Source organism: Narcine bancroftii, chromosome 6, assembly GCF_036971445.1.
Source record: "Narcine bancroftii isolate sNarBan1 chromosome 6, sNarBan1.hap1, whole genome shotgun sequence".
In the NCBI taxonomy this organism is placed as follows: Eukaryota; Metazoa; Chordata; class Chondrichthyes; order Torpediniformes; family Narcinidae; genus Narcine; species Narcine bancroftii.
The window spans coordinates 213,991,873-214,004,487 of NC_091474.1; the positions used below are offsets into that span (position 1 = coordinate 213,991,873).

The 12,615-nt window shown below is 38.0% G+C and overlaps 1 protein-coding gene across 6 annotated transcripts in view; it reads left to right on the plus strand.

Annotated features, from left to right (window-relative positions):
* The window catches only part of cep162 (centrosomal protein 162), a 181,800-nt gene that overhangs the window by 66,136 nt on the left and 103,049 nt on the right, over positions 1 to 12,615 (plus strand). For all 6 annotated transcript variants that reach the window (XM_069887444.1, XM_069887448.1, XM_069887446.1 and 3 more), the window contains 4 exons: positions 1,519 to 1,600; positions 5,142 to 5,418; positions 11,239 to 11,446; positions 12,316 to 12,392. In XM_069887444.1, coding sequence (XP_069743545.1) covers positions 1,519 to 1,600; positions 5,142 to 5,418; positions 11,239 to 11,446; positions 12,316 to 12,392 — 644 coding nt within the window. The remainder of the gene's footprint in view (positions 1 to 1,518; positions 1,601 to 5,141; positions 5,419 to 11,238; positions 11,447 to 12,315; positions 12,393 to 12,615) is intronic.

A 12,615-nucleotide genomic window follows, 5' to 3' on the forward strand; every position in this document is an offset into this window, starting at 1 on the left:
TCATCTTTTTGAAGAGATAGTGAAGTGGCTATTTTCTTCTACAATGATTTCACAAACCTAGGCAAGGGCTGAACAAAGTAACCATCTAAAGATGGTTATGTTTCAAATGCAAGATTAGCTTTACTTTCTTAATCATTTCCATGGACACAACAAGGCTGTCCTCCGTATCATAAAGAGACAGTCAGAAGTGGTCTTTCTCCAAAAGCTATTTATTCTGTGTTCTCCTTTGACCAGGAGTAACATGTAACAGTACTTTTTCTGGCTACTGTATCTTCAATTCTGTCTTCCCCAAAGTATGGTCAACTTCTGGTTTCAAAATGCCTCTGTTTCAGTAATATGTTTCTCTGAAATGTCTCATCACATGACACTTGACATCATTTCTGTCTTTGAATTTCATAATGCCTTCTTCAAAAGTATGAATCATGAGCTAACAGACTCTGGACTGTCTGTGCAGGTCATTGAATCAAGAACTTGCTTATTTGAACAGCTGCCATCTCTCAGCACACTATTCTTCCAGCAATTAAATGAAGCATTTATTTCTAATTTTTATTGCTCTGCTTTTCCAGATGTTTCGACTCTGAAAATGGCTTACCATCTACCATCTCAAAGAACTATGTGTATCTGTATGTGACCCTGTATCCAACCCACAAAATAACTTTACTTTTTTATATATATATATATATATATATGTGTGTGTGTGTGTGTGTGTGTGTGTGTGTATATATATATATATATATACACATATACATGTTAAAAAAATAACTAAAATAATTGTCACACTTGAAGTTGACAATAAAGATAGCTAGTTCTTCATAGTTTAAATCTATCGATTATATGTCATTTATTCTCCTTCTGCTATTAAGAATTGCAAGAGAATACTGTTTTTGTGTACTGGATGCTATTCAATTTAAAAGTTTTATCATGGAATAAAATCTACTTCCTAGCCCCAAATATTTTATTCCTCCCTCTAAACCTTTGTTGTGTATTGTGAAATGTAATGCTTTTGCGTAGCCATTTTAATATTCACTACTTTGGCTTCTTCTCTACACTGAATAATTAGATAAAGGGTTCAAGCTCTACTCTAGATATAAGGAAATGATGTTGGCCACCATTCAATGTTGTCCATGACAATATTCCATGCCACATGGATAACCTGTTGAAGCCAATGGTGAATACAAAAAAAATCTCATGGCACTATCCAGCAAGCTCTTTTGGTATTCTGGGAACTTCCCTATCAGATTAGTTGGTTAATTATTACATTTAATTGTTTATTTTACTTACAAAATACCAAAGAACATATTTTCAGAAGTAATTAATTGCTTGCAAATGGTTTGTGGTGGCTTGTAAAGAGTAAATATGCTATGTAAATACAGTTGTTTTAATCATGAATAATATTGACATTAGATGTGAGAAAGGAGGCTTAATGCTGGAAAATTGGAAATCTGCAAATAGTTGTGATAGTTTTTCCTCATTTGCTGATGATCAAAACTTACAAATTAATTGCATATTATTTTTAAGATTTACCTACAGTGGAAGAACTAATGAAACCTATTAAAGGAGAAGCTCCATTTCCAAGACGATTTGACTTGCATTCCGTATGGTATTGCTTTTTTAAAAATCTTTAAGATGTACTTGTATGATAGGGCCAGCATTATATTTGTGTTTTGTTATCTTTAATACATCACATGGTGTTTTAGTCTATTGAAATGTTGCACCAGAATATATTCTAGCTTTTCCACAGACTCTGATTGTAGGTTCTAAAAATTTTGAATACTTGACTTTTACAGATTTAATTTTTATTCCAATACATGAGTGAATTTTCAATTTCTACAAGTGTCTGAAATAATTGGTTGTCCATAGTTAAATATATATTTTAAAAAATAAAATGCACAATCTTTCAGCTTCTTTAATGCAGAATTAAAACAAAATCAATGATCATAAAAATTGCAGTCTGGCTCAAGCTTAACCTTGTTTTTATTCTTCATAATCTTGAACTTGGAAGATAGCATTCAGTGTTCTTAAAACAATGTGCATGAAAATGTAAATTATACATGGTTAATGCTGGTATGAAGTTTTGCCAGTGAAAAACTCAAATGTCAAGGAGAAAGTATGCAGTATTTGTCTTTCCCCACTATTTAATGGCAATCTTGTAGTTTTTGTGATATGTTATTCCTATTTACCCATTGTTTAATGCTAGACTAGGACTTGGCAGCATCTCATATTCTGGTTCATCTACTTTATTTTTTCTAAACTTTAAATAGCTGCCCTAGGCTGTATTTACTATACATCACACTCTCCTTTACTTATCAGTTAATAGCTTGACATTTTGGTAGATAGGACAATACTTATCACTATGTTAAAGTATTCGTAGCTCTGGCAGTTCATCTGATTTCCTCAGATGTTCAAGAGGAGATCTTTGAGTTCATTTGATGGAGTTGATTGGGTTGAAAGTGACAGAGCATGTGTAAGGGAAGACAGGGTCCTGTAATCATAATGCCATTAGTTTGAAGGTCATGATGATCTTCTGGTCTGCGGGCTGAGATTCTAAATTGGAGAAAGGCAAATTCTGAGGAAAGGAGAAACGATCGAGACTGTGTGCTTTGGGGCAAGTTGTTTTCTGGCAAGAATGTGTTTGGTAAGTGGAAGGCCTTCAAAGGTGAAATTTTGAGAGTACAGAGTTTGTATGTTCCTGTAAAGATTAAAGGCAAAGTTAACAGGCATTGGGAAGCATGGTTTTCAAGGAATATTGGGGATCTGGTTAAGAAGAAGAGCAAGGTGCATAGCAGGTATAGGCAACAAGGAGCAAATGAGGTTCAGGTTTACCCCACTTTACGAAACTAGAGCATTTGTATGGAACCTTTTGTAAGCTGAAATGGCGTAAAGCGAAAAAAGTATTACCATTGATTTCTATGTGAGCATTTTTGAGCATTCCCAGACCCAAAAAATATCCCACCAAATAACACAAAACCTAAAATAACACTAACATATAGCAAAAGCAGGATGATATGATAAGTAGCCTATATAAAGGAAACTCTACAAATTGGAATTTATGGTTGTAAAACTGAAAACGCTGGGTAGATGAATCGGTGGATCATTGGTCAGGGTTACCCGTCCAGGATGGACACTGCAACTGAAGAAGGCAACGGGAAACCACTTCAGTATTCTTCCCTTGTATAATCATGAACTAAACATCAACTATGGTCTCAGCTCAAAGATGGAACCTTCACCGAAGGAGAACAGGGGAGGCAACAATTACGATTTGGAGAGTCAGTGATCAGAAAGACGTGATCGCCAACGCTGAATGGCAAGGCACCCAAATTAATTAATATAATGTAGAAATAACGTATGTACAGTGTAGTTTCACTTACCAAAATGAAGAAGACGGCAAGTTTTGACCACCCTGCCAGCCGTGCTCTGACAGCCATGCTGGCTGTTCTGTGAAAGCTCCACCAGCTGCTTTTTCATAAAAGCGAAAATCCTTTCGTAAAAGTGAACACAGGTTTCTTCGTAATAAAACAAGTATTCGTCAAGTGGGGAATACCTGTACTTGAGTATAAAAAATGCAATAAAAATCTTAAGAAGGAAAAATCAGGAGGACTAAAAAGACATGAGGCAGACAAGGTGAAGGAAAATCTAAGAGCTTCTACAGGTATGTGAAGAGTAAAAGGATAGAAAGGGACAAATTAGCGTCACTAATTAGTGGTATCATGACAAGTATCCTACCTATTGAGCATGACCCTTGCTCAACTAACGTTGGAATATCCGTGTTGTTTTGCTAATTTATAAATGCCTCTGAATTGCCTATATTGATGCCCGTTCAATGTCACAGTGCTTTGTAGGCCTGGTGGTGGTGGCTCAATGGTCGTCATCGCTACCCATAATCCCCCATGGAGCTGAAACTGCTGTGCCAGCACAGGGGAACCAAGAAGGGGGCCATTCCCCTGGTGCTAGTACAGCACTGGGAGGTGGGGGGGAAGGGAGAGACGGCTGCGCAACTCAGGTGGGCAAGGGGGTACTGGGGAGAGACGGCAGTGCGACATGGGGGAGGGGGTGTGAGGAGAGACGGTAGCATGACTCGGACAGGTGGGCGAGGGGGAGAGATGGCAGTGTGACTTAGACGGGTGAGGGAAGGGGAGGGAGATGGCAGCGCATCTCATGGGGATGAGAAAGTTGGTGGGGGGAGGAGAGACAGGAGTGCAACTCAGGCAGGCAGGCTTAAAGGGACCTAAATCGAAATGATTCCGAACAGCAGGTGTCCGGTTCCGATGATCCCAGGTAAATGGTTAGGCATCTGTATAAGTAAAATGTATTTAAATTCCTGTGTGTTGTAGTGGGATTTGGCTTTGGGATACTAGTTCAGTAATTGAACCAAGTATTTCTGTTTCAAGAAGAGACCGCTCTCTATCATATAACCAATTATACTGCAGTTTTTTAAATCATAGTCTTCAAATTATGTTTCTGTCAAATAACCATCTGATTTTTTTTAAATGTGCAATTAATTGTAATTTTTCCATGCACCCACTTGTTAAATCTGTTCATTCTCTTATTCAAGAACTTGAATACAATGGTTTGATTGTCAAGTGCCGTTATAAGCATTACTATTCTATTTTATCTACAGAAGAGTACTAGGAAAAATCTGCTTTTGAAATAACAAGACATTTTACAGATGCCAGTAGCATTTTCTTCTTTTATTTCATATTTTTCATATTCATTCTCTTTTGAGTTTTTTTTAATATATAACTCCATATTTTAGAACAGCCATTCTCAACCTTTTTTCAGCTAAGAGTTTGCTCAAAGTTTAGGGGCCCCCTTCCCTCTGAAGCAGTCAAGTTTTGGTTTCTTCTATACTTCTACCAATTACATTTTTTTTAAAAATTATGTTACTTGAAAGCAAGGAAAGACATGGAAAAACAAGCTAAAGAAAACAATGCTTTTACTTAAATGTGCTGAGCCTCCCATGAAGGGGATGGGGGCATATGGTCATCAATGTGAATGGCTTTTCCATAAGGTATTTTTGATAGAAATGCTTCTTTTTCAAGTTAAAAACATTGGGGGCAAGTAGTTTCATTTAATTTTTGCCTGTCTATTTTCCAGAGATTACACAAAAAATGCAATATCATTTTTTATCATCTCCTTTTTAGTACAAGTACACAGCAGGAATGTGAAGATGCAGAACTATCCAGTAAATGGATGTTGAAGGATTCCAACAGTCCTGGTCTTTTAGAATCACAGTTTAACTCAAATAATTTATGCGAAAGACACAACACAAACAAAGAATTATCTGAAAGATCATTGAAGAAAAATGTGAACCACATGAATAGTCATGCTGAAGATGAGGTGGAAGCCTTAATTAATGAAATCAAATATGATTCTGCAATCAAATACAGTCTCATAGGTTCCACTGCACCAGCTAATCAGGTACATGCTCACCATTCAACTTGTATATCATGTGAACATTTACTTTCGACCGATGTGTTTAGATAGTCAGTAACATGTTAGGAGAACATTTGGATTGATATTTTCATCTGTATTATGTGTCTCTTTATTGTCATCGACTGGTGATGCTAGGGAATAAAATGTTTTCTTATTTTGGTCCTGTACTCTGTTCCCATTTTTTCTCAAGACAGATGAATTTGACAGATTCAGTGCTCTAATAATTGATCTTAATGCTAAGGTCAGAGAAAGATTGCAGATGCAGTATTGCCTTGTATTGTTTCTGGCAGGTATCACTGTATGCTAGAAGTTGCATAATCCCTCATCTGTCTTCCTTCTATGGCTGAGTGAACGGGTGTGAAAATTACAATGATGCTACAGAAGAACTTGCAATATAACATGCAAGTTATACTCTAAATAGTTTTGAAGGATAACATTTGTAAAATTCAAAATGAAAGCATCACTTTTCAGATTATTTTGAGTGGAGACTTGTTTTTCTTCTGCTATTTGTTGAGGTAAAATACTTAATCAGACCAGCTACAGAAGAACTTGCAATATAACATACAAGTTATACTCTAAATAGTTTTGAAGGATAACATTTGTAAAATTCAAAATGAAAGCACCACTTTTCAGACTATTTTGAGTAGAGACTTGTTTTTCTTCTGCTATTTGTTGAGGTAAAATACTTAATCAGACCAGCAGCTGCACTGAATAAAACGCTAAGACTATGCATCATATCCGCGCATGCCACGATGACGAACTCTTCTTCCGTGCCTCTGCCTCTAGGCTTACTTCCATGACCTTGACTCTCCACCCCCCCACAAGACCTGGCCAGCTGCCCACTCTGGACCAACTGCGGCTAAGACATCAACCATCTCAACTTCACCGCTCCCCTCTCGTATTCAAATCTTACTCTCTCTGAACGCTCTGCCCTCCACAACAATCCCAACCTCACCATCAAACCTGCAGATATGGATGGTGCTGATGAGGTGTGGCACACTGACATCTACCTTGCTGAAGCCAGAGGACAGCTCTCAGGCACCTCCTCCTATCTAGCCCTCCCATAGGACCCCAGCACAGCACATCAAGCCACTGTCTCCAACACCATATCTAACCTCATCACCTCTGGTCACCTCCCTGCCATGGCTGCCAACCTCATTACTACCTTCTACCCAAGATACACAAACCCAACCATCTGGGTAGACCCATTGTTTCTGCTTGCTCTTGTCCCACTGAACTAGCTTAATCCTACCTTGACCCAATATTTTCTCCCTTGGTCCAATCCCTCCCCACCTACATCCGCGATACCTCATATGTCATCCATCTCTTCGATGATTTCAGATTCCCCAAACTGGAGCGTCTCATCTTCATAATGGATGTCCAATTCCTTTATACCTCCATCCCCCATTTTGCCCTCTACCACTTTTATCTGCCTGCAGAACTTATCACTTCCTCCAAATCAAAGGAATAGCCATGGGTACCTCTGTTATGCCTCCCTGTTTGTTGGCTTTGAAGAGGAAACCATGCTGCAAGCCTAAACAGGTAAGACCCCTCAATCCTTCTCCCAGTATATTGATGACAACATCAGGGCTGCCTCATGCACACGAGATGAGCTTATCAACTTCATCCACGTTCATTTCAAACTCACTTGGTCCATTTCCAACAACCCTTCCTGGATCACTCATTGCAGCAGACAGGCTTTCCACAGACATATTACAAACCCACTAATTCCCACAACTACCTTGAATACACTTCCTCACATCCTGTCCCCTGCAAGGATTCTATCCCCTTCTCTAAGTTTCTCTATCTGCGCAGCATCTGCTCCCAAGATGAGGTCTTTCAGTCCAGATCTTCTGAAATGTCAGCCTTCTTCCGTAAGCGTAGCTTCCCCTCCACCACCATCAACTCAGCTCTTACCCACATCTCCCCCATTTCCCACTCATCTGCCCTGGCCCATCTGCCTTCAGATGTAACAAACATAGAATCCCTCTCATCCTCACCTACAACCCCACCAGCCTCTGCATCCAACACATTATCCTCTGGAATTTCCAGTATTACAACAGGATCCCAGTACCAGAAACATCTCCTTCCCTCTGCCTTCGATAGGGACCACTCCCTCCTTGATTCGCTCATCTCTCCCTACCAATAACTACCCCCCCACACACCCGGAACAGTTCTCTGTGGCTGCAGGAGGTACCACACTTGCACCCACACCTCCTCCCTCACCATGATCCAAAACCACAAACAGGCCTTTCAAGTGAACCAAGTGCTTGACTTGTGTATCATGATTGATTTACTGCATCCAGTGATCCCTCTGTGGACTTCTCTACATCAGAGAGACTGGGTGCAGATTGAGAGATCGATTAACCAAACATTTTATTTCTGTGTCACGCTCCCGTACTCCTATGTCTTACCATGGCTTATCCCACCAAGACCACCTGCAAATTGGAACAACACCTGATTTTCATTCTGGACACTCTCCAGCCCAATGGCATTAACATGGACTTTTCTGGTTTCTGCTATCTATTTCTTCCCCCTCCCCCTTCCCTTTTTCAGTTCTCCACCCTCCCTTCCCCCTTTATTCACCTAGCCATCCCTCCTCTCCTTGATCGCTGCTGTCCCCTCCTTCCCTTCTCCACCTATCACTTCCAGCCTTTGTGACCACACCTCCCCCCCTTCTCTTTTATTCAGAGACCCACTGACATTTTTCCATACCTTCATGAAGGGCTCTAGCCTGAAATGTCGATTATGTATTTTTACTTTTGCTATATAAAGTACACTGCTTGACCAGCTAAGTTTCTCCCTCATTATGTTTTTACTTCAACCACAGATTTTTGTGTTTTACTTTTGAATGATCAGATTTATTGAGCAATGGATTGATTCTGTTTGAAAGGAAAGAAATGCACCACTTCATTTTTTTAAATTTGCAGACAATGAAAGTTTTCAATATTTCAACAGATACATTTTTGTTAAGTAATGGCTTCCAAGTGAAACAGCAAAGATAGAAACATGGGATTGAGGTGTAGAATTATTTTATCCAACTGGACTTTAAAGCTTAAGTGGCGGGAGAGCCTACTTTTGTTATTTTTCACATTGTCATTCAATGTATAATTTAATTTTTAACTTTGGGAAACAGTGCAGTAACAGCCACTTCTGGTCCTCAAGCCTGTGCCGCCAAATATACTAATTGACCTACAAACCCCATACAATTTTGGAGGGTGGTAAGAAACCCACACAAATCACTGGGAGAACATACAAACTCTTTACAAACAGCATTGCATTTGAACCCAGTTGCTGGCACTGTTATAGTATTTCCCTAACTGCTACGATAGTAACCATGCTGTCTTGGTTTAGCTTTAAATATACTGATAATATTACAAACTAATAATTAGCTAAAAAGTGTTTGCTTTGCCACCTTATCTTTTTGCCTTGCTACCTTTTGGAGTCTTATGGAAAATCAGATCTTTGACTCTGCCCTAATGTCTTATCATTTTTTTGGACTCGCAAAATGCTTTGCTATATTTTTATGGATAAAATTATTTTGTCACACTTCTTCTTACCTGACTTGATAATTATTTTAATTGAATTCTCACACCAAACCTATCAACAACCATTGATAATTACCATACTTTGTCATCTGCAAACTTAGACGTGAACTGTATTCCAAAGAAAGTATCTTTTGCTTCCTGCCACTGAGTCAATTTTGTATCCAACTTGTGACTTTTCCTTTAGATCCTTTGCAATTTTAATTTTTTTAATCAGTCTGTAGTGTGGTTTTGCCAAATGCTATGCTGAAATCCATTCAGATTATGTCAGATCCACTAACCACCTTGTTGGTTCTGCAAAAAAAATCAATTAAGTCAAATTTAAACTTCCCTTGACAAGTCCATGCTGGCTGATAGAGATCGAGTACCCCTTGTGTGGAATGCATGGGACCAGAAGTGTTTCTGATTGGTGATTTTTTTTTTTGCATTTTAAAATAAGGTGAATAATGTTGTACTTACCAAAAGAAATCATGATCTCTGCTTACAAAAGAAGATAAATGCAGCACCAAGTACTAGAAATTCTGCTGGAGGGCAAAAAAAAACCAGTGAATAATGCACTAGGTCTGGGGGTGACGCTAGTTGGTAACAAACTAGCGCCCACTCATGGCGTCATGTCAGCGCTCAAAAGATTTTGGAGCATTTCAGAAATTTGGATTAAGGGTACTTGACCTGTACTGATTAATCTGAACCTTTTCTAAATTTTGAAATACAACTCGGAAAATTTCTCAGTGGCTGCCTGCATTAAGCAATTTTGTGAGTCAAGCACAAATAAAGGGAATTTTTTTTCTACAGTTGTGACATAATTTATAACAGGTGGGTCTGTTAGTGGAGTGGTTGGCACAATGCTATTAAAGCACCAGCAATCAATTTTCAAATCCAGCGCTCTCTGAAAGGAGTTTTTACATTCTCCCATAACCGTGTGAGTTTCTTTTGGGTGCTCCAGTCTCCTTCCACGTTCAAAAGCCATACGGGATTGTGTTAATTGGTCACATGGATGTCTTTGGGTGGCACAACTCGTGGACCAGAAGGGCCTGTTTACCGTGCTGTATCTCTAAATTTAAAAAAACTTTATTTCTAAGACAATAAACATTATCATTATCCATACTAGCTGGGAAAAATATCAATTGGTTCCAAATAGGTTTACACCCACTGCAGCAAAGTAACAACTTGTTATTATATGAGAACTAGCCTGAATTTTTTTTACACAGAAGTTATTAAAGATAATCAATATGATAAGGTTAAAATGAAGGTGGTTTCTATCAATGCTAGATACCAAGTCAAGTTTATTGTCATCTGATGGCACAAGTACAACCGACGAAACAGCATTCTCCAGTCCTCGATGCAAAACATGTAGACACATAGCCGAACATAACATACATATGGACAAACAAACGATACATATGCAGGACAAGTATTCATATGTACAAATAAATAGGTATTGTTTTGCATATATGAGAGTCTTGGATGTTGGTGTGAGAAGTTCCTTTGGTCATTCTGCATTCTCATTCCCTGTGGGAAGAAGCTGTTTCTTAGCTTGATGGTGCTGGCTCTGATATTCCTGTATTTCTTTCCAGACAGAAGCAGCTGAAAGATATAATATGAGGGGTGGAAGGGATCCTTAATGATTTTGCGCTCCCTCTTTAGACAACAATCCCAGAAGATCATGTCAATAGGGGAGGGAGGGAGACTCCAGTAATTCTCAATGCCACTCTTATGGTTGTGTGGATTGACATCCGATCTATTTCTCTGCAGCAACCGTACCACATGTTAATGCAGCCAGCCAGGACGCTCCTGATAGGGCTCTTGGAGAAGGTTGGAGTGATGGCGGCTGGTAGCCTTGCTCACTTCTGAGTTCTCAGGAAGTACATTTGCTGTTGCGCCTTCCTGACAAGAGTACCATCTATTATTGACAACAGTTCCCCGCCTCCAGCTCAAAAACTTCAGTACTCAGTAATAAGTAGTCATCCATCTTTGACAAAAGCAGTAAAAACTTGGTCAGCATTTCTTTTAGAAAAATGCCTTGTGTTGTGATAGGAGCTATTTAATCTAATTGATTTAATCTTGGGTCTTGCTATAATTGTGGTGTTAAATGTTATGTGATAAGTGTAATATGTTTCTGTTGACTTTATGATGACTCAATATAATTAATTATGAACCATTTATAAAAAATTATAAATAAGTATAATATTTCAAATTTTTATGTGATTTATTTATTTTATCCTCTCATGAATTAATGTCATCCTTTGTTACTCCTGTATAGATTTCTGCCAAGAACAAAAGCCCTAAATTAAAAAACAAACACTTTGGTGGAAGCTATGCATCTGTTAAAAGTTCAGGATATGGCAAAGTTAGTCCAGTAAAGAAATATCCCCTTGGTTCTGGTGAAAAACAAGTCCATTTGTCTCCTATAAAGCACACTCTGCCAAGTAAGGCTGTTAATGCCAGCTCTCCAGTTGTGAATACAAAAGGTAAGATCCTGTTATGCAATCTATTTGGAAATGTTGTCAACCAGTACAACTGTAGATTTTATTCCCATAATAATGATGGGAGTTTGCATGCTGTTGGCAAACTGAGTATTGTCTTTCCTAATTATGATGCACAGCTACTTTGAACAACTTCAATATGTGTGATAAAGGTTTTCTCTCGTTGCTTTGAAATAGGGTAAGGAATTTTGTGCATTGTCAGTGAAGGAACATTGAAATATGACCAAGTTTTTAAATTCTTAAAATATTTGGTGAATTAAAATAATTTAATTCTATTATTAGATGTCAGGATTCCATTCTCACCTGTTGGAAACAAATTACTCTCTTAATTTGAGAAGTTATTTTAAAATTATAGACTTATTACTTTGATCTTATTTTGACCTTTCCTCTGCTAAAAATTTTGCTGAGAATTGTGTCAAATATACTTTTAAAATATCATTTGATTCAGTGTTCAGTTTTTTGTCTGATTACTGGTATGTTCATTTTGTTATATTATCTATTATGGGTGTGAATCAGATGCTATCTGTGAGGAGTTTGTGTGTTCTCCATGTGTCTGCGTAGGTTTCCTCTGGATGTTTCAGTTTTGTCCCAAGATATACAGGTTTCGTAGGTTAATTAGGCATATTTAGGTGGCACAGGTTCATGGAGCTGCAAGGGCCTGTTGCTGTTCTGTGTCTCTACATTAAAAATATAAAAATGAATCTTTCAATTATGCCCTTTATGATCATAGAACATCATTTGTACTTTACTTTTCACCCTTTCTCAAATAGGACATTTATACTCAACACAGACAATCAGATCAGAGAAAAAAAAATTAGTTGAAAATAATTTTAAATTTCCATTATTTATCTCAGTGCAAGCACATCTTCAGCGACAGATGAACAGTAGGCCAAATGATGCAAAATTACTTGGTGGCCATGCTGGAGAACAGGTAAAGTATATTTTTTTTTTGCTTTACAGTAAAAAAATGTATAAAGGAATATATGATTTATTCTTAATGTATATACACTGTACATATTGCATACCTATAAATGAACCTAAGGAACCATTACAACACTTGAGTGTAAAATAAAACAAAATTCAAGTTTTGGCTAATGAGTCAGCAAGGTAGCATCAGGATGACTTATCTACAATCTGGTGACTATCAGAAGATA